Genomic DNA, 23,643 nt, shown 5'->3' with positions numbered 1-23,643 from the left:
AGAACCTCCAAGTGATCAGCTATTTGGACAGGTGTCTGTCAGGCTCTCAGGTTGCAGTAGGTATGAGTCCAATATTTGTATTTGATATTTCCTGCCACACTAGGCTAAATTCCTGATGTAAATTAATTTTAAAGATTTTCCACTTAACTATATGAGCAAAATCTATGTGATTCTTTAAAAAGAAAAAAATCCAGAATGTTTTCTGAAATACTTGTAGTGAGCCTTGTGCTACTTTGATCTATTGAAAAGTTTCAGCTTCATGGATTATGGAAGTTGGACAAGACTCCATATTCCCTATTTATTGACCCAAAGCTTGACCACCACAACAAGCAATGTTTATTAACATGGTTTGACTAAGTATCAGCTAATTTTTTTAAACCTCTTTTTATAAAGCATTGTGACCAACCAATCACAAAATGTTACTTTGTCACTTATTCCGAGCTCTACTTGAAGCTCTGATTTAGGTCTCAATAATACACTTGCTTTGAGCTGATGATGGTATACCAGGGTGAGGAACACTGTGGGAGGTTTTAATTGCATGCTAATGATATAAGCATCAGCTGACAAATTACATCTCTCTCAGAGTCAGTGCAATATAAGTTTCTACTGATGTTGTAATGTTAGACTTGAAGATTAACTTCATGTTGTTAAGGTTATCACATTCCCTGAGAGGGTTTCCAAGCTACATTGTTCTGCTACTTATTATTTAATATTAATAGAATTTTTTTTTTAATCTTGGCAGTGTGAAGAGGCTGGAAAGAGGAATATGATGGGGTCCAAAGCTCTCTGTTTGGCGCTGTTTTGTGTTCTCTTTGCTTCTTATATTTATAAACCCATACCAGGCAACATTGAAGAACGCTGGAAAGTAATGTCCTTGGATGCAATTTTTAAAACTTGTACATTTATGGTAAGATGACCATTTTTTCTTCTGGATATTGGGGTGCCTTGTTAACTTATGAATTTTCTATTAATTACTGTTTTTAAATAACCACTGCTTGTTCTTTAGAATACATCAACTAGATGAAATTAAGTAAGTACAACTTGGTACATCGGTGCAAAACAGAATGAGACAGAATTCTTGTTTCCAAAGAGTTTATGCCTAAATGTAAACTCTATCTGTTATGATATGTATAAAATAAAAGGTGTTTTTTAAGGGAAAACTTGGAAGTTTATTTGATAGCTTGACTTATATTTGAGTTTCCAGGGACAGTCTAGTTCCGTAGGACAGAGCTAAGCATTGATGTTTGTACCTGTTTGATAGTAATATAGGGCTCTTACTATTTCAACGGCTTCTATTGTCCATCTTCAATTCTACATTGCTGGATTTCAGATTGTCTGACTTGGAATATGCAGGGTAGATTATGAATTCAAGCAAAAATAGCTCCTTGGAAAGGAGAAGACGTGGTTATAAACTAACATTTTTTAGGTTTTATAATGCATAGGCTTTCTATGATATATACCTCAGCTCATCTCCACTATCCTTCAATTGTTTTTACTGGTTTAAAGAGGAGGAAAAAGAGGTTCAGAAGAGTTCATGCAGCTAGAAATTGACAACTCCAGAATCTGAACTCAGGACTGCCTGGTTTCAAAACTCAAACTCTCTCTGCAAAACCAGGTGGCTCCCGGAAAGGTTCTCTGAGGAGAGTAACAATATGAGGCTGCAAGGAGAAGACAGCGACAGCAGATGATTAGAGAAGTGAGCAATCCCTGGTCTAAGAGGGAGAGGCTGTCCCATGGAGCTTTGTATAGTGATGACAGTTCTCTGAAACCACAGCCATTTCCTGTCTGTGTCTGCTAAGTCCTGATACTTTTCTTTCGAACCACTCCTAGAGGCTCACTTTCAACAGACTGTCTTTTCCTAATGCTCTCACTTCACTTTACACAAAATCAAAGAATATGTGGATTAACAAGCGCCAGCTCCGTAGAGAAACTGCTGTTATCTTACTTAACTCTTTCATATGTATTTAAAACTCAGAGTGACTGACACTGATGTTATCAAAATTACATCAGCAGAACAGCCAACTTTAAAGTTCTACTTTTACTTTCTTAACAACAAATTATTCTTACCTATCTATAGTAAAATAATGCACTTTATGTATTTGATATCATAGATGGGTTCCTCAAAAACATATTGAGAAAAGCACATATGTAATTACTTTAAAGATTATTCTAGTAAAATAAACTGTCTTTAGCTGTTATAGGGAAAACAATTTTATTGTTGTCAGTACTGAATTTTGTAACTCAAAGTTGTGATACCAGTAAGAAAAAATAATTTTTAACATATGAAAGGGAAGTGAAAATTAAAGTTCTTGGCAAAGTGGCCTTGAAAAATAAACACAATTACTATGTTATCATATGTTGACAGATATATTTGAGAAGGAAACATGCCCAATCCTGAGAAATTTCCTTAGTTCTTCAAGCAAGTTTTTTTTTTCCTTTAAAAGGAAGATAATAATGATAAATACTTTGCAGCATTGCTCTGAGAAACAGAGATCTTGTATGCTAGGCAAACACAAAATAATCTCTAAAGGGGTAGCTTTTAATATTGTTCCAAAAATACTTAAGTATCTATTCAAAACCAGGAATTATCTAAGAAATGAAAAAAAGGTAATTTGCCAAAAATCTAATTTTTAAAAGCCAATTCACCAAATGAAAAATTAAATTAACACAATTTAACCACTTACCAAAAACATGCTTTAAGGAACATTGTAGGTGAGTGCATGCAATTAGGATTAAAACACTAAAAAGCTCATGTTAGTGAGGAATGCTTAACTAACAATAAGACAAGATTGTCTGAGTACTTACATGGGCTAGGCACTCTTCTACAATGCATTGAAAGTCCTAACTCATGTAAACCCTATTAAAACCCAGTGAGGAATTCTATATTATTATTAACTCAAGGCCTGGTGCACGAAATTCATGCACAGGCAGGAGGGTGTCACTTAGCCCAGCCTGCACCCTCTCCAATCCTGGACCCCTTGGGGATGTCTGACTGCCAACTCCCTGTGGGGGATCGGGCCTAAACTGGCAATCAGACATGCCTCTTGCAATCCGGGACTGCTGGCTCCCAACTGCTTGCCTGCCTGCCTGCCTGATCACCCCTAACTGCTCCCCTGCCAGCCTGATTTCCCCTAACCACATCTGCTTTGGCCCCACACCCAGGACCCGGGATTCCCTCCTCTGGCTGGCCACAGGCACCCGGGACCGCAGGGTGGGTGGTTTCTCCTGGGCCCAGTTTTGTCAGGAAGGACATCCTGATGGTCATCTGGAAGACATCCGGTCTAATTAGCATATTATCCTTTTATTAGTATAGATAAGAAAATTGCAGTACAGTGAGTAATTTGCTTAAAGTCAGACAGACAGTACAGGTGGTATAAGAAACTAATCTAGAAAAATGGTTGCAGACTTGGCTTTGAGATTTACTGGCTATAATTTCTAGTTTCTGCATGTTTCCTCAACATTAAAGTGTGGGGATTAGATGTTCTCTAAATCCCTGTAATACCTTACACTCTTTGGGATAATTATAGTAATAAAGGCTGTTTAATGTACTATTGACCATGTATTTTTTAAGTTTTTCTTTTTAATAAACTATCCAGTGAAATGTCACCAAGGTCCTGAAGAAGCTCTTCAGAAATACTAAGGAGAGATTTTTTTTCAATTATATCAAATATGGTATTGGGGGGCTTGGTTGCAGGGGGGAGGGAATGGTGAAAGGACTATGAACAGGAATCTATTTGGAATTAAAAACTAGGACATTTGAATCATTTAGATGATAGTTAATATTTTGGATTAAATAAAATTAAAAATAACAAAGATGAAAATATGACAGCATGCCAAAAAGAAAGGAAGGAAGGATGTTATAAGACTTAGAGATTTTTCCGGTAATTATTTACAATTAAGCAATAATTATGATTTTAAAAAAACTGTTAGTAAATTGAAGCTTCTGAATGAGATAGTTATTAGCCTAAAAACATAATACTTGAGATTTTCAACAGCAATAAAGTTATGAAATAAGAATTATACAATATTATTCAGAAACAATTTTTATAAACAGTCTATTTCTGTTTATTTATTTTGCTTATGTTTTCTTTACTTTCCCTCTGTATGCATTTGATGTTATTTAAAGATGAAAACATTTACTTTGTTCTGCTCTTACAGGGTATGTGCTTTGAAAATATAGGTATTATGACATATGAAGACTTTATTTCCATGATATTCAGGCTGGATTATACCCAACCACTTTCAGATGAAAACGTCACAGTGACTGATACAGCATTTACTGACATTCCAGTACGTGTGTACTTGCCAAAGAGAAAGTCAGAAACCCCAAGACGAGCTGTAATCTATATTCATGGTGGAGCTTATTGTTTCGGAAGTTTCAGTAAGTTCATCATATAAGTAAAGAGTATAACAAGCTATATGTTTCTGATATAAGAACAATTTGATATAAATATACTTACATATATACATAGATCTACATATATATATATATATATATATATATATATATATATATATATTGCATAGTATAGCTATAAATATTAGGTACCTAGCAGAGAAATATACTTAGACATATCTGGCAAAATATATCATGGAGATTGTCATTTCCATTTTTTTTGCTTTGTTTTGTCTTTTGGTAAGCATTTTCTTCTCAGCTTTTTTCACTGAGTAAGCTTATATCAAATGAATGTAGGACATGAAAGTCAATTAGTAAACTTTTTCTTTTTCGATCTGTGACTATGCTTTCCTAGCATGTCTTTCTGATCTTACTTCTAGAAAACTCCTTCTCAACCTTTATGTTTAGGCAAAGTATCAGCTGTGTGTGCACATGTGCACATATGTACACATGCTGGGGAGGGGGTGTGCTCAAGTGTGTACGTGTGTAGGCTTCCCTGGTTCTATAAGATTTTAGCAGCATTCCTGTATGTCCTTTGCAGCTTGTATAAGCTTGGTACCAACAATTCTTGCTTTGTTTCACAATTGTGTTACATGTTTGTTTTAGCATCTCCTTGTATGTGGCATGACCTCCTAGCTAGTATCTAGCAAAGCACTTTCCATACAGTAAATGTTCAACAAATGTCCTTTGGAAAAAAAAAAGTAGTCAAAGGGAATTTTGTTACAGATCTCCAGAGTGATTATCAAAAAAAAATTTCCTAGTACTTTTATGCCTTTTTCCTTTTCTTAATGTTTTCAGTAAATTAGATTTCATCTATAATTCAATTTATACTGGGCGTTAGGATGATCAGCATATTTAGCTTCCTTTTAAGATAAATTAAAGACTAAGTTAGCTTCATTTGTCTACAAAGACAATAATTAATTCCACTGAAGTTTTTATAAGGTCTATGAAATATCCAAGTGTTCCTATTCATATTATTGGGAATTCCGTAAGTACAAGAGAAATACCCACAGATGGGAAGATATCACTTTGAAATTTGAAATTTGAAAATAAGAGGGGGTTAAGTGGAGATTGAAGAGGGCATAGAGGGATAAATGGTAATAGAAAAAATTTAATTACAATTTAAAAAGAAATAAAATAACTATTTAAAAATATTTGGAAGTGTTCCTGATTATTAGATTGATTTCTTCTTCATTGTCAAGGGCAATGATGGTGATCAGTAATTTCTAAAAATATGAAATTATTATTCAGGACATTACATTCTAACATTTAGTTCAGCTGAATTCCAGTTGTGCCTTTTTTCTATGTTTTTGTTTTATATGTGCATATTGTATGTTTTTGGATCTCCCAGAACTCATGTAGGTAAACTGTGAATTACTTAGGATACTTTTTGTTTGTTGACAAATCAGGACAGATGCAGCAACTATTCCCTGGTTTTTGCAAATTTTGATTTCTTTTCTTTTTTTCACTAGGCTTTCTATTTTTTTCGTTAAAAGTTGCCAAAGTTGCTTTAAGAACTAAGACATTTTTTTTAAAAAATCCTCTAGTACAGTGGTCGGCAAACTGCAGCTCGCGAGCCACATGCGGCTCTTTGGCCTCTTGAGTGTGGCTCTTCCACAAAATACCACGTGCAGGCGTGCACGTACAGTGCTATTGAAACTTCATGGCCCATGTGCAGAAGTCGGTATTTTGTGGAAGAGCCACACTCAAGAGGCCAAAGAGCCGCATGTGGCTCGCGAGCCGCAGTTTGCCGACCACTGCTCTAGTAGACTTTTTACATACTTCTGTGTTTATTGCTTTTCAACATTTATCCTAATGACTTCTTGTTCCTTTCTAAATCCTAAAAGTACTATAAATTCAATAAATGGGCATATAAAAAAGAAAAAAATATCACATTGCAAATATTACGTGCATTGGGACAGTTTTCATTATAGAATAGAAAATAAAAACTTAAATTAACTTTTATTATAAAACTATAGACCAATTGCACAAATTTGTTCACCGATGGGGTCCGTCAGCCTGGCCTGGGGGAGATTGGGCCGAAACCAGGTCTCCAACATCCCCTGAGGGGTCCTGGATTGCAAGAGGGTGGTTCTCAGGCGATGCACCCCGGAATCAGGCTCCCTCCTCTCTGGTTCTGGTGCATCACCTGAAAACCACAGCTGCCAGGTCATCTCAGCTTGGCAGCTCCTGTGTTGAGCATCTGCCCCATGGTGGACAGTGCACATCAAAACTATCAGTCGGAGTGTCTGCCTCCTGGTGGTCATTGCGTGTCATAGCTACTGGTCAGATGGTCAAACGGTCAGATGGTCAAACGGTCAGATGGTCGAATGGTCAGACTGTCGCTTAGGCTTTTATGTATATAGATAAGCAAAACAGCCCAGCCAGTGTGGCTCAGTGTTTGAGTGTTGACCTGTGGGGCAGGAGGTTGCAGTTTGATTCCCGGTCAGGGGTACATGCCTGAGTTGTGGGCTTGGTCACCGGTGTGGAGCGTGTAGGAGGAGGCAGATCAATGATTCTCTCTCATCATTGATGTTTTTGTCCCTCTCTCCCTCTTCCTTCCTCTCTGAAATCAAATTTTAAAAAAAGATAAGCAAAAAAAGAATTGGTAGATGACAGTAAAATTATGTTTGAAATACATCATTGAGGAACTTTAAATGTGAGGATCAATGGATTCTTATACATTTTGATCTTCATCTATACATTGCCTTTTCCCACATTATCAATTCCATCTTTAATGAAAACATTATTTTTTTCTACATAAAAGCCTAATTGATTTTTTTATTTTTTATTTTAAGGTTATTACATACCCAGTATATAATTTGAAGTTTTGCTAATATGCAGCAGACACTTTAGAAAAGCTTAGAATTTGATCACAACTCTAGAATTCTCTGAATTTCTAGACTCTTGTGGTAAATAAAGTAATAATAGGTGTTGCAGATTTGCCAAAGTGCTGTGACCAGGGCACTGAACCGGTAAATTGGATTTGTGGGTACATAGAGATAGATGTGGGGTGTGTGTGTGTGTGCGTGTGTGTGTGTGTGTGTGTGTGTGTGTTGGGGGGAGAGTGATGACTTGTATGACAAACATGTCAAAATGAATATGTCCATCAAACCACACGCTGACTTGTCAGAGACTCTCTCACAATCTAGCTGCTTTTTTATAGACTTTGTCTTACATGCCAAGGTTATTGGGCCATTTCACAATGCTATTTAATGTTGTAGTTTTAGACAGTCAATGCATCTATTGTTTTTTTCATTTCTTAGTTCTAAGCCAATTGAAAGATTATAAACTGATGAACAAAAATAGATACAGAGGCAGAGCAGCATCGAACAGACTGTCAAACTACAGCGGGAAGGCCGGGGAGGGTTGGGGGGCAGGTGAGGGGGGGAGGTAAGAGATCAACGGAAGGACTTGTATGCATGCATGTAAGCATAACCAATGGACACAAGACACTGGGGGGTAGGGGAGGCCAGGGGAATGTCAAGGGGGGAAAACAAAGGAGACATATGTAATACTCTTTGTAATACTTTAAGCAATAAAACAAAATTTAAAAAAAAGAAAGATTATACACAAAGGTCAGGTAAATAAAATCAAAACAGAACCATTGTTTCTAGTGAAGCTTGGAGAATGTGTATTCAGGTATTGTTGAGTCAGAGACTCATCTGTACTGGCTAGCTGCCTGGAGAAGCAGAGTGCAGACAACATATGACCAGAGAAAATTAGAATGGGCTGAGTCTAGTTTCAACTCCCCAAAGCACCAATGAGCCACATAATTTGTTTAGCCCTGGGGAGAGAAACTGAAGAAGCACTCCTGTAGACTGTGTCATGCTGATTCAGGTCACTCTGCGTAAAGAAAGTGGTAGGAAAATGGTTCCTTGTAATACCCAAATCACATTTCTGTCCAAGTTCATAGCTATGATTTTCTGGTGTTGTTTTTTTATTACAAGGAGAATTTTGACATTCATTTCTTCATTTCAGAGCAGACGGCTTTTGACTTCCTCAACAGATGGACTGCAAACAAACTTGATGCTGTTGTTGTAGGAGTGGAGTAAGAGAATAATTTTCTTTGGCTAGTATGATTTTCGTTTTCACAGAATAGAGGTTTTATTTCCTAATCAAGTCACCTATGCCTCAAAGATAATATTTAAGAATTTACATATTTTATTTGTCACCATTACAACATAGAGCAGTCTTCAAATATGCCTAGTATCTCATTATTCTTCTGTGATATGGGAATTTCTGTATATTTTTTAAAACATTATTGCTCTGGGTTCTTAAACTCAGATTGTATAAGGCCCTACTTATGTCCCAAGAAACATGGCTAGAGAGAAAAAAAATAAACAATTACACATTGGGGATGTTAGGTTGTATCTGAGTTGATATGTTTCACTTCAGAATAAGTCTTTGAAGTATTATAGAAAGTAAAGGTTGAGATCAGCTGATAATTTCAAACCACTCCCCAGAAAAGTGATCTCTATAGTTCTCTCAGGATATTGTAACATAATTTTGTTTGTTTGTTTGTTTGCTTGCTTGAAGCTATGGAAATTTAGAGGAAAAACTAAAGTAAAATTTCCTCAACTAAAGTATGATTGACATTGTTATAGTTATGGTTACTTACAGTATCTAGAGTAACTTCCTGTCTTCAGAATATTTATAACATGACATTCTCCTTCTTACCTCCATAACTTTCAATGTAATCTAAATCTTATCATTTCAAATATGTTTTACTATAATGATATATTTCTGGTTGGCATATCTATTCTATCAAATTCTTATGATATGTGTTGTACTTTGCCCTAAAAAGTCTCAATCGACTGTACTTAAAATAGTAGATACCAACATCTTTTGGGTACATACTTATGTTTAAATACACTTTACTTAGGATTTTCTAAATACAGTTTATAATAAATATTTAAGGATCATCTCAAAAACATTTAATATTAAGTGCAAATATTTATAAGTTTTAACATTCTAAAGAAAAAATAAAAGTTAGCTCTGAGAACAGGCTAATAGAGGTGTTCTACTTTTACTGGTATATATATATATATATATATATATATATATATATATATGAAAAATCTATATCTATTCAAAGAATTGTGTGATAGTGTGAATTTACCAGAAACTAGCAAGATTTCTAGCATATTTAAATGTTATATATATTTCAAAATTTTTATTTAGAATCAACTCTTGGGCATTATCCATAATGAGGGATGTGCATTACCAATGTGTAGAATTTTTGTCTAAATGATCTTAAAAAATTAGGACATTTGCCTAAAATATGCTCTCAGATCTTCTGCCTTCAAACATCAATAGTGCTTTTTTCAATCATTTTTAAAAATGTTTTTGATCACCAGTTACACTAAGAATATGATGTAAGCTATAGAGCATCTTCAATCCAAAATGTACTTGGACTAAAAGTTATGGTGATAGTATCAGGGAGTTCATAACAATCCCCTTACATCTCACATGCAATGCCGTCCATGGACCTTAGATATGATGTGAAAAGCTTTATATCTATTTTTATTTTTTCACATCATAATAAGTTAGCAGAAAACTCAGGTTTGATTTTTGGAAGATAAAACAATAAAACCTGTTTCATTACATCTATTTGATACTTGGAAGCTACAGAGACAGAACAACCATAATGGTACTTATTAAAACTGTTTAAATACATTTTTCTTTTTCAAAGCTATAGACTAGCTCCCCAACACCGCTTTCCTGCTCAGTTTGAAGACGGCATCGCTGCAGTCAAGTTTTTTCTTCAGGATAAAATTCTTACGAAATATGGAGTGGATCCCACCCGAATCTGTATTTCAGGAGACAGTTCTGGGGGCCGCTTAGCAGCAGCAGTGACTCAAAAGGTACGTGATATTAGTCTTTATGCTGGGAAATAGAGGTCAAAGGTTATTTCCCCCCTCTTACAGATCGCTAGTTCTTCCAGAACCATTTCTTGAAAAGAGCATCCTTTCTCATTGGATTACGGTGATGCTTGCATTTAAAATCAATTGACCATAATAATATGACAATCTACGTCTGAAGTCTCTCTTCTGTTCCACTGATTATGTGTCTGTCCTTATGCCAATGCTATGTTGACTTCAGCTTTGTGTTTTGTTTTTTTCTAAATTGTTTCTAATACTCCATGCCTTTTCCCTCAAAATACTAGGGTATCTTGTCAATTTCTAAAAAAAAAAAAAAAGACTAATTGAGTTTTGATTGATACTGCATTGAATCTATAGATTTGGAGAAGATTGGCATCTTAATAATGACACTTCCAATTAATGCACATGGTATATCTCATATTTTACTTAGGTTCTTTTCAATTTCTTCAGCAATATAAAATATGAGGTATACCATGTGCATTAATTGCAAATATTTTCCCATAGTTATTCTTGAGTTACTTTGGAAAGTTTCATTTAAAATAATATTTTCCAAATGTTTATTGATTGTACATAAAAATACATTTGATTTTTAAAGTAACCTTGCAATTATATTCTTGAAAATTTTACTTATAAATTCTAGTAGTTGGTTTTTTTTTTACATCTCCTATGATTTTTTGTAAACAATCATATCTTCTGCAACTAGAGAGAGTTTTAATTCTTCCTTTCCAATTTTTATGCTTTTGTTTTATTTTCTTAATCAGTGCATTGGCTGGGACTTCCAGTACAATATTAATTTCCTACCTCTGAAATTTAGGAGGAAATCATGTAATATTTCACCAATAAACATGATGTTAACTGAAGGTTTTCCATACTTGGTTTTTGTCAGATTGAGGAATCCCTTCTATTCCTTTTTACTGATAGTTTTTGCATAAATGGATATGGGATTTGCTGACTGCTTTTAATGCATCTATTTCAGATGACCATGTGATTCCTCACCTTTAAATTTTTTTTTAGTGTGGTAAGTTATGTCAATTGACTTTCAGACATTACATTATGCTTGCATTCAGGCATGCGCATCATTTGGTCACGATGAATAAAAATTTTATATATGGCCAGTTTCCATTTGCTAAAATTAAAGATGTAGTGCTTTGGGAGGGATTGCTTTTTATTTTAAAAAATGTCTTTGGCCGCAACCGGTTTGGCTCAGTGGATAGAGCGTTGGCCTGCGGACTGAAGGGTCCCAGGTTCGATTCCGGTCAAGGGCATGTGCCTGGGTTGCGGGCACATCCCCAGTGGGGGGTGTGCAGGAGGCGGCTGATCGATGTTTCTCTCTCATCGATGTTTCTGGCTCTCTATCTCTCTCCCTTCCTCTCTGTAAAGAATCAATAAAAATATATTTTAAAAAAAAATGTCTTTGTCAGATATTGACCTAAGGTTTATACTGGCCTCATTAAATCATTTGGGAAGCATTCCGATACCTTTTTCCTTAATTTCTTTTCTCTTAAATACTAAAATAAATGACTCATGCTTGGAGCACTTAGAAGAAGATTGCACATACAAACAGAGAGACATACACATTTATATTTTTATATATATATACTATACACATGTGAATATATATACACACATATGCATATATACTTATGCCTACACGTATGTACTGATCTGTAACATCACATACCCATATAAAGCCCTATTGTGGAGCCGTTACATCAGTGGTAGCAAAATTTCACGTTTGGCTCTGCACCCTGGGCCTCCCTTTAAGCCAAGATGCTCCACTTCAATGCCTGTGGTAGTTAGGATACTATATAAATTTTCTTAGGGGAAAAAAGGAAGTTTGCAAACCATTAAACATGTTGATTCCTGAGGTCTCTTCCACCCTGAACTAACCTGATATTTATTTGAAATAACATGTCACTTATTTGAAGGATCTTGCTGGCCTGCAGTGGGAAGTTACTTGGGGAAAGAAACTTGGAAACTGTGCTCACTTTCAGATTATTATACAAGCTGCCATGCTAAGTCATATAGCAATGTGATTTTGATTCTTATCTAAAACTGGTTTTGTGGATGTAGAAATTCTGAAAACTGTCCAACAATTACCCAACAATGATTGATCAAGCAACACCTTGCCACACCTATAATTTCTCCCTATATAATGTAATGTTTGCTTGGCTTTGGAAGTAAAGAAAGCTTTTTAAATGATGAGTAGATGTAGCCATAGAGATTTATGAAGAAATGAAAACCCACTGGGCAATCTTAAATATTAATATAGCCACCAAAAATAAATGCAATTCACAATAACATTTGTAAGGCAGTACAAATTGTTTTCTTGAAGTAAAATAAAATTTGATATTATTCTCTTCTTTGCATTATACAAAAAAAGAGAGTATATATTTAAATTTTTGGTCTATCTGTTTGAAGAGATTGTTACAACTGAGAATGCTGCATTAAAAACTCAGTGTACTTTAAGAACATAAAAAAGTAATTTCCTTTACCCTTTCTTATATATTTTTATAATCATATTTGAAGTTACTTGTCTTCATGGTCTGGTAAACTTTCTATATTTTATATATATTTTTTAAAATATATTTTTATTGATTTCAGAGAGGAAGGGGGAGGTAGAGAGAGATAGAAACATCAATGATGAGAGAGAATCATTGATTGGCTGCCTCCTGCATGCCCCCTACTGGGGATCACGCCCGCAACCCAAGCATGTGCCCTTGACTGGAATCAAACCCGGTACCCTTCAGTCCGCAGGCTGTCACTCTATCCACTGATCAAAACCAGCCAGGGCATCTGTAGTTTATATTTTCATAAAAGTTTTATTTTCTGCACTAGGCTTATTCTTTTTTGTTGTTGTTGTTAATCCTCACACGAGGATATATTTCCATTGATTTTTAGAGAGTGTAGAAGGGAGAGGGAAAGACAGACAGAAACATCAATGTGAAAGAAACACCTAGATTGGTTGCCTCCTGCACATGCCCTGACAAGGACCAAGGCCAGGGAAGAGCTTGCGATTGTGGTATGTGCCCTTGACCGGAATTGAACCCGGGACCCTTAGGTCCCTGACGCTCTATTCACTGACCGAAACTGGCTGGAGCTGCACTAGGTTTATTCTTGCTCTGGGTCATCAAAATCAAGTTTCGCTTTGTAATGATTAGAAATTTTTTTACAAAGTCTCATGACCCTGTGACTAATAGTATGTTATAGAATTACTAGAGGCCTGTTGCACGAAGAGATTCGTGCAATAGGCCTTCCCTTCCCTTGGCTGCTGGCACCGGTTTGCCTCTGGCACCCGGGACCCAGGCCTTCGCTCTGGCCGGACTCTGGCTGGAGCTGGCCCCGGAGCCATCAGGCTTTGCTGCTCCGGCCCCAGGGCTGTCAGGCTTTGCTCCACCACTTGGAGCCTACGTATGCAAATTAACCGCCATCTTTGTTGGGTTAAATTGCATACTCTCCTGATTGGCTGGTTAGTGTAGCGAAGGTACAGTCAATTTACATGTTTGTCTATTATTAGGTAAGATAGATTAAAAAACTCAGTTTCAATAAGAATGCAACTCAGAGAAATCAATATTGTTGTACACTCTGAGAAGACTACAAGAAAATATATTAGATTTATTTTTTCCTATATGTTTACAAAAAATGATCCAACATTTCATACAGAATTCACAATATAAAAAAATGTTCTTATAGATTAGAAGTACAAATAGATTCTTCTGTAGTTTTCTTTTGTGGACTTTGTTCATTTTTAAATTAAATTACCATTATTGAAAGTAACCTTTTAGCTATAATTTTCTGATAATATCACATTCTGTACCCTAAATCATTAAGGTTACTTGCCAATCACAACGATCTGGATGGTCGCTATAGTTAAGGAAACTTTTCTGGACATGGTTTCTCTTTCTGAGAGTACATTACTAGTATACTAGAGGCACAATGCACAAAATTCGTGCAAGGGCAGGCCTTTGCAGCCCCAGATGCCTTGGCCCTCACAGCCCCGGCTTCATCCGGAAAATCATTGGAAGAATGTCTGGACAGTCATTCTGCTATTTGGCCATTTGGTTGATTTGCATATTATGCTTTTATTATTATAAATTAAAATGTCATTGATTTTTCACATTGGTGTTTCTCCCTTTCCCTTCCTCTCTCTCTCAAATCAACAAATACATATTTAAAAGAAAAGTAAAAAAATAAAAGGTTAGTAAGCCCCATTTTTAACCCTTCCAATTTCTGTCATATCATGTCTTTTCTGTACCCAGTTTCAAAAAAAAAAAATTACTTCCTTTTTCTACATAATTAGAGTATACACTCCTCAGTTCATCACCTTGTGTTCTGCACCAGCCATTTATTTTAACTTTCTGTGCATTTTTCAATCATCCTTTATTTTTTCTAAATCTATACACATTTTTGTTGTTCTTTTTTTCTTTCTTTATTGATTAAGGTATTATATATGTGTCCTTATCCCCCTCTTGTCCCCGAACCCCATGCCCTGCTCATGCCCTCACCCCCCTGGTGTCTGTGTCCATTGCTTAGGCTTATATGCATGCATACAAGTCCTTTGGTTGATCTCTCCCCCTTACCCTCACCCTCAACTACCTTCCCTCTGAGATTTGAGCATCTGATTGATGCTTCTCTGTCTCTTGATCTGTTTTTATTTCATCAGTTTATGTTATTCATTATAGTCCATAAATGAGTGATATCATGTAATATTTATCTTTCTCTGATTGGCTTATTTTGCTTAGCATAATGCTCTCCAGGACCATCCATGCTGTTGCAAATGGTAGCAGTTCCTTCCTTTTTACAGCAGCATAGTATTCCATTGTGTTAGGTACCACAGCATTTTAATCCACTCATCTGCTGATGGGCACTTAAGCTGTTTCCAAGTCTTAGCTATTGAAAATTGTGCTGCTATGAATATAGGGATGCATATATCTTTTCTGATTGGTGTTTCTAATTTCTTAGGATATATTCCTAGAAGTGAGATTACTGGGTCAAATGGGAGTTCCATTTTTAGTTTTTTGAGGAAACTCCATACTGTTCTCCACAGTGGCTGCTCCTGTCTGCATTCCCGCCAGCAGTGCATGAGGGTTCCTTTTTCTCCGCATTCTCACCAGCACTTGTTGTTTGTTGATTTGTTGATGATAGCCATTCTGAAAGGTGTGAAATGGTACCTCATTGCCATTTTGATTTGCGTCTCTCGGATGATTAGTGACTTCGAGCATATTTTCATATGTCTCTTGGCCTTCTTTATGTCCTCTTTTGAAAAGTATCTATTTAGGTACATTGCCCATTTTTTGATTGGGTTGTTTATCTTCCTTTTGTTCTTTTTATATAACTTATTTTTATTATTTAAAACTCTTGCCAACTTTTGCCTTAGAAAACTTTTCCTTCCCATGATATAGATAATGACACTCTTTGTTCTTTTCTAAGTTCTCTTCCATTCAGTTTTTTTAAAAAAATAATTTATTGATTTTAGAAAGAGAGAAAGGGAGAAGAAACATCTGTGTGAGAGCATAACATTGATTAGCTGCCTCTTGCATGCTCCCCACCAGGGATTAAGCCCACAACCCAGGCATGTTCCTTGACCAGGAATCAAACCAGCACCCCTTCAGTGCATGGGATGATGTACAACCAACTGAGCCACACTGGCCAGGGCCGTTCCATTTAGTTTTATATGAGACAAAACTTCTTTTTACACTCCCTGGTATTTCCCAGGGCTCAACTCTTTGGTCATTCTGTCTGTTCTCCCACTCTCTCCATGCTCTCATGGCTCAGCTCTGATTTATCTGCTGAAGGCTCTCTAATCCACATCTTCCACTGTTACTACTGTCGTGAGCTCAAAACCCATATACCCGAGTAGATGTTTCCACCTGGATGTTTCATAAGCTCCAGAGACTCCTCCAGGCAAAGCTTTTCTATGTAACCTCTATCGTACCTATAGCAGTTTATGCACGGACTATAGTACTTGTCCTTTTATTTGTTGCTTGTAAAATTCCCCAACTAGAGTCTTAAGTGTTTGGAAACCTAGGAGATTATATATATATATATATATATATATATATATATATATATATATATACATATATATTAATCTTTCTATTTCCAAACCCTGACATTATATCTGTATACCTCCTATCTTTTTTCTCCAGCTCTCAGGATTGCTGTGTTTTGATTTCCACCTCCCTTCAACTTGTTTTACCTGATTAGCTGCTTTATTTAACCTGCCCCATTTCCAACATAGCATGAATTCACAACTTACCTTCAATGTGTCTTTGTGGGGGAAAAAGATGTCCACCATTGGAAAGAGCAACTGATTCCTCATCTTTGGAATTAGGTTGGTTTGGCTAGTTGCCTGAGAAGAGTGTGGGTGGATTCATTTTGTCCCCTCTCTGTTTATGAAGTCACTGTTTCTTTCTTTGGTTCTTGGTGGGGAAAACAAAGAAGTCCATAATTGTTGCATCAGAGTAAAGTTTAGTAAATGATGAATTTAGAGAATTTAGCAAGGTCAAATCATTAAAGGGCTTTGTGATTTATTATTATTATTATTATTATTATTATTTTTTTACTTAACTCATACCATTGTGATTGAAGAAGATGTGTGATATGATTTTAGTCTTCTTAAATTTATTGAGACTTATCATGTGGCTTGACATATGCCCTATCCTGGAAAACATTCCATATGCACTTGAAAAGAATGTGTATTCCTTTGCTTTGAGGTAAAATGTTCTAAAAATATGTATTAAGTTCATCTGCTCTAATATGTTGTTTAAGGACACGGTTTGCTTGTTGATTTTGTGTCTAAATTATCTATTCATTGATCTCAGTGAGGTATTTAAGGCTCTATTATTACTATGTTACTCTGTATCTCCTGATTTGTGTCCATCTATATTTGCTTTGTATATTTAATTTTTATACTAGCTTTATAATTTGTCGATTCACTGTTTTTGCAAAGTGTTTACCTTTGTCAGTTGGATTTTTTTCTTTTCTATATTTATATCTTTGATCTTTTATTTTCCCCTTAAGTAAGTTCATTTATCATTTCTTATAATTCTGGGTTAGTGGTGATGAATTTCTTTAGCTTTCCTTTGTCTTGAAAACTCCTTATCTCTCCTTCAGTTCTAAATGATAGCCTTGCTGGGAAGAGTAATCTTGATTGTAAGTCTTTGCTCTTCCAATTTTTAGCATATGTGCTGCCAAAGTGAACACTATGTCTTTGCTTTTCATCACTTTCAATATTTCATGCTAATCTTTTCTTTTCTACAACGTTTCTGTGCAGAAATCAGCTGACAGCCTGTGGGAACTCCATCTTACCTAGCCAATTTCCTCTTGCTGCATTTAAAATTCTCTTTTATATTTAACCTTTGATATTTTAATTATAATATGTCTTGCTGTGGACTTCTTTGTGTTCATCTTGTCTAGGAATCTCTGCACTTCTTGGACTTGTATGTCTATTTCCTTTGCCAGGTTAGGGAAGTTTTCAGTCATTATTTCTTCAAGTAGTTTTTGTTTTTTTTTTTTTTTTTTTTTTTATCCCTTGTTCTCTCTCTTCTCCTCCTGGTACCTTTTTGATGCAATTATTGGTATACTTGATATTGTCCCAGTGGTCCCTTAAACTCTCCTCCTTTTTTATTCTTTGGTGTTGTTCCATTGGGAGTTTTTCACTCCCTGTCTCCTAGATTACTGATTCAATTTTCCATTTCATCTAATTGCTGTTGATTCCCTCTGATGTTTTATTGATTTCCGTTATTTTATAATTCAGCTCTGAATGATTGTTTTTGTTGTCTATTTGTGTGTGTGGGGGGGGGGGCTTCACTTTGTGGAAGCTCTCACTGAGTTCATGCATTCTTTTCCCAATTTCATTGAACATCCTTGGGTTTTAAACTCTGTATCTAATAGATTGCTTGCATTTTGTTTAGTTCTTTTTCTGAAGTTTTGTCCTATTCTCTCATTTAGGGCATGTTTCTTTGTCTCCTCATTTTGGTGGACTCCCTGTCTTTATTTCTATGTATTACGTGGATCTACTACATGTTCCAGTATTGGCAGAGTGTTCTTATGTAGAAGGTGTCCTATGGAGTGCAGTGGTACATCTCTCTGGTCACCTGAGCTAGGTTCCAGAGGCATCACCTGTGTGAATTGTGTGGGCCCTCCTATTGTACTTGGACCTCCATTGCTGTTGGCACATCAATGGACTGACTGGGTGAGGGGACTGGCCATAACTACAGTAGATGAGTTGTTCTGCAGGGGCTGACCCCAGGGAGTGAGAATCACTTTAGCAGAGGCTCTGGGGCCAGTTGGATCTGCCCTTTTCTTGTGTCAATTGTGAAGTTCATTGGGTGAAACCCCAGTGCAGCCTGAAGCCTGCCCCTGGGTTTGTTAGGTCTGGAACCTCTTGGGAGGAGCTCTGGTGTAGGCCAAGGCCAGCCACTGCTTGTTCAGGGTTTGGAGCTGCTTGGTAGGAGCCACAAAGTGATTGGTTAGTTGCCACTTGTGCTGGACTTGGATGTGCTTGGGGGAGGCTATGCTGAAAACTGAGACCAGCTGCCACTTGTTCTGGCTTTGAGACCCTTTGGTGGGTGCAATGATGCAAACGGAGGCTAGTCATCATTTGTGCTGGGTCTGTGGCTGCTTAGTTGGAACTATGCTGAAGGCTAAGGCTGGCTTCCCCTTATGTCCAACTTTGGGGCCACCTGATGGCAGCGACAGTGCAAATTGAGACTGGTTATCACGTATGTTCACCTTGTGGCCACTTGGCAGGAGCTACAATTTAAGCCAAGGCCTGTTGCTGCTTGTGTGGGGTTTTTTGACCGTTGAGAGAGTCTGTATCATGAGCCAAGAGCAACCGCTTGCATGGAATTTGTGGCCTTTTGAAAAAGTCTGCAGCACAAACCTAGGGGTTCTATGACTCATGTGGTGTTTGCCGTCCTTTGAGTGTGCCTGCAGCATGAGCCAAGGCAGGCCACTCCTATGGAGAAACTTCTGGAAAAGGCTCAGACCAGTCAAGGGAATTGAGTTGGGTGGGGTCTTAGGGAGTCACCAGGGTGGGGTGAACTATGTTTCCCAAGTTAATGGAGAGCATGAGTTTGGCACCTTTCTGCACTGGGCCAGCTTTTGGGAGGTGAGCTCAGCAAAGGAACAATGGTCCAGCCAGTGATTCTGTCCCTGGAGAGAATGCCAGCCCTCATCCAGAAGTTAGTCAACTTAGTTATTCCCCAGATGTTCCTGTCACTTTTTGAGCTGCAGCCTCTGTGCTGGAGTTTAGATCGAATGAGTTTTTGCACTGCCCCTTTAAGAGCAGCATGTCCTGGTCTCCCACAGACATTTATTTGTCTGTCTGGGATGCAATCGCCACTGGTTTTCACAGACAGATGTCATGGGGACTCCTCTTCCCAGCACTGAACTTAGGAGCCCAGAGTGGGATTGAACCTGATATATCCCTCCTGTTTCTTACTCATTATACTCAGGTATGGAACCTGCCCTGTCTGCATCTCCACCCCGCCTACCTGTCTCAGTGATGACTTTTTCTTCTGTATCATTAGTTATAGGAATCCTGTTCAGCTAGTCTTCAGGTGGTTCTCAGTGATGGTTGTTCCATAGTGTAGCTGTAATCTTGATGTGAACTTAGGAGGAGGCAATCTCAGAGCTTACCTACTCTGTCATCTTGAATGAAGTTTTTTTTTTTCTTTAGTCAATAATTTTTACAAAGCTATATATGCCCTCATTTTCCTCAGGAATATAGTATTTAGTTTTTTCCATTGGTGGGTTTTGACAAAAACATTCTCTCGCTCTCTCTTCTCTTTCCACCATTGCCTACTCTATAGAACTCATTTTGTGCACTAGCTCAATTGATGATAAGGCACCCAATTTTCTAGAGCAAATATAGCTCTAGATTGTGCTATTATTATGGTCATGAAACCAGGTTGCTGCTATTTCTGTCATTACCTCAGATTGAGGAGATCACTGTGGTTGCTGCTCTCAGTCTTTCAAATTACTCTTTGATATAGCTCATTAAGGCCAAAATTTTGCTATATGTCCTACTTTTTTTAAATTGAGGCATAATTGACATATAACATAATATAATGTTTCAGGTATAAAACATAATGATTCCATGTATGTATATATTGTAGAATGATTGCCACAATAAGTCTATCACCTCATGCAGTTACATAATTTTTCATGTGATAAGAACTTCTAAGATCTACTATCTTAGCAACTTCAAATATACAATATAGCATTATTAACTACTAGAGGCCTGATGCATGAAATTCCTGCAAGAGTACGCTTCCCTTCCCTGCCAGCACGGGCTTCCCTCTGGCACCCAAGACCCGGGTTTCCCTCCAGCCACCAGCAGGCACCCAGGACCTGGGCTTCCCTCGCAGCCCCAGCTTGGTCCAGAAGGTTGTCCGGAAGGATGTCCAGTCTAATTAGCATATTATGCTTTTATTATTATACATAGTCCCCATATTGTATATTATATCCCTAGACCTTACGTAATTTATAACTGGTAGTTTGTATCTCTCTCTTTTCTCACACAAAAAAACAAAGTGTTAAAAACTTTACTATTAAAATGAGCTTGACATTTTTTCATGTCACTGACATTATAAATATTGTGAAAATAATTATAACATCACATCAATTAATGTAGATTTGTTTGTAGCTCAAGATTGCTTAAACCAATGACATTAAATTTCCTCTTCCTGGTGTTTTGGAAGTCTTTGCCTTACAGGTATTATCATATTTTTTTCAGGTGCAGAATGATCTTGAAATAAAACATAAAATCAAGGCACAAGCTTTACTTTACCCTCACTTACAGATAATTGATTCGTATTTGCCATCTCACAGAGAAAATGAGAATGGTGTGGTTCTGACAAGGGACATAGCCATAAAACTCTTGAGCTTATATATCACCGAAGATAAAACATTTCCCCAGGCACTGAAAAGAAACCAACATATGCCACTAGAATCAAGACCTTTGTTCAAGTTTGTTAACTGGAGTACTCTCTTACCCAAGAAGTATAGAAAGGACTATGTTTATACTGAACCAATTCTTGGAAGAAATAGTTATTCATTGCCAGCTCTTATGGACATCAGAATGTCACCCTTGTTGGCCAGTGATTCCCAGTTACAGAATTTGCCATCAACCTTTATTCTTACCTGTGAGCATGATACCCTGAGAGATGATGGACTTTTGTATGTTTCAAGACTTCAAAATGCTGGAGTTCAAGTTACTCATGAACATATTGAGGATGGATTCCATGGAGCTCTGTCATTTATGTCATCACCCCTGAATTTACATCTAGGTCTCAGAATAAGAGACCTGTATATTAGTTGGCTGGATAAGAATTTATAAATCCATCACTTACTTGATTGTATTTTGTGGTATTTTGTAGTTGTAGTACAAAGAACAATGCCATTTGTATTGTCTAAATCTAGGCTTGAATCAGTTATAATGATTACTGCATATCCTCGAACTAGTAATATTTTTGACTCGCAAAACCTGCATGTGATCCTTTTTTCTCATTACTTACGGTTTTTAGAATTATGTTGGTCCTGATAGAGACCAGTGCTTATTAACGTTTAGAAATAAGAATAATACTGTCAAGTAAGAGAAGACAATATCCAGACAGGTACAGAAACTGTATAATAAGTGGGAAGAGAAAAAAACATTAGGAAAACATCGTAAGGAAATTGTATTAGTTTCATGTGGCTGTTATAACAAATTACTACAAATTGTGTGGTTTAAAACAACAGAAATTTATTCTCTAGAGTTCCTGAAGTCCAATACTAGTATCATTGGGCCAAAATTAAGGTACTGGTGAGAGAAATGCTCACTCTGGAGGTCCCAGATGGCTGGGCCCCTGCCTCTTTCACCGGGTGGCTAACAGAACTCCTTGCTCTGGCCAGATCACCTTAATCTCAAAGGCTGGCATCTGCAAATCTCTCTGCTGCATCTTTACATGGCCTTCTCCTACGCCTCCTCCTAGAAGGATTACATGTGTTTGCATTCAGGTTCTATCCAAATAATCCAGAACAATCTTTCCATTTTGAGATTCTTTTTTTAAAATTTATCTTTATTGTTGAAAATATTACAGATGTCCCCTTGTTAATTTTTTCCATTGACCCCCTCCACCTTGCACCCGCCCCTCCCAGACCTTCACCACACTATTTTCTGTGTCCATGAGCTATAAATATATGCATATAAATTCCCGGTTAATCTCTTCCCTATCTCCCCACTCCTCCTTCCCTCTGAAATCTGTCTGTCTGTTCCATCCGTCTATGTCTCTGGGTCTATTTTGTTCCTCAGTTTATTTTGTTCATAGATTCCACATCTGAGTGAGATCATGTGATACTTATATTTCTCTGACTGGTTTATTTCACTTGCATAACACTCTCCAGGTCCTTCCATGCTGCTGCAAATGGTTAGAGTTTCTTTATTATTTTCTTTCTTACAGTCGTGTAGTATTCCATTGTGAAAATGTACCATAGCTCTTTTTATCCACTCATCTGCTGATAGACACTTGGGCTGTTTCCAATTTACATTTGCAGATACTTCCTTTCTATCCCTATATATAAGGTAACATGCACAGGGATTAGTATTTAGATATTTTGGAAAGGCCTTTTTTTTCAGTTTTGTTTTGTTTTTTAAAAAGCAGCAGATCAGATCAGCATTATAATTCAATCAAATCTAAATATGCATCTGACAATGTATTTCATCTGAGTATGTAGTGAAAAACTTTTCTACAAACACCTTAAATATATTATCTAGAAATACCCCAAAAGCAAATCACTTCTGCAAGCCTTTTGTTGAGCAGAATCATATGTTAAAACTGAAGACTTATTGCTGTGAAAAAAAAATGTGTAGTACAGTAGTATGAATCTTAGGTATTAAGCATAATCAGTGAACTTAATCAAGTTAAGTTAAAAATAAAAATGTGGCAAGAAATGTGTGTGTGTGTGTGTGTGTGTGTGTGTACCTGTAAGTGGGGTGGGGGTGGGGTGAAAATCTACAGGCCATTTGACTATATAACTTGTTCAGTTAAAACTAGACATTATATCATAGCTTCCTTTTCCAGAAGACAATTAAAAATGACAATTTCAGCAGTCCATAAAACACACACTACTTGGTTGTAACCAAACAACCAAGGGGTCCAAGCTGCCTGTCACTACTTGAGCCAATTAAGTAGAGACAGGGTTAAATCATATATGAGCGTTTATTCCAATAATGCAGGCAGTATGGAGAGCAGCAGTTTATCCACAAAAATCTGCTCTGCCCCTCCCCATTAGCCAGCTGCTTCTATTGGGTAGGAGGCAAAAATTATGTGGGAGAGTAAGAATTACAGGCATGGGAAAATAGGCAAAATATAA

At 36.8% G+C, this 23,643-nt stretch overlaps 1 protein-coding gene across 1 annotated transcript; it reads left to right on the top strand.

Moving 5' to 3' along the window:
- The first annotated feature begins 619 nt into the window (after nt 1–619).
- On the top strand, nt 620–22,433 carry AADACL2 (arylacetamide deacetylase like 2). Its single transcript, XM_036350888.1, has 6 exons — nt 620–652; nt 743–907; nt 4,159–4,381; nt 8,378–8,447; nt 10,092–10,263; nt 21,026–22,433. The coding sequence occupies exons 2-6, from the start codon at nt 767–769 to the stop codon at nt 21,626–21,628; spliced, it is 1,209 nt and encodes a 402-aa protein (XP_036206781.1). The 5' UTR covers nt 620–652; nt 743–766; the 3' UTR covers nt 21,629–22,433.
- The last annotated feature ends 1,210 nt before the right edge of the window (nt 22,434–23,643 follow it).

The sequence above is a fragment of the Myotis myotis genome, unplaced genomic scaffold (genome assembly GCF_014108235.1).
Source record: "Myotis myotis isolate mMyoMyo1 unplaced genomic scaffold, mMyoMyo1.p scaffold_m19_p_2, whole genome shotgun sequence".
NCBI lineage: Eukaryota > Metazoa > Chordata > Mammalia > Chiroptera > Vespertilionidae > Myotis > Myotis myotis.
This window is presented reverse-complemented; position numbering and strand designations above follow the sequence as displayed.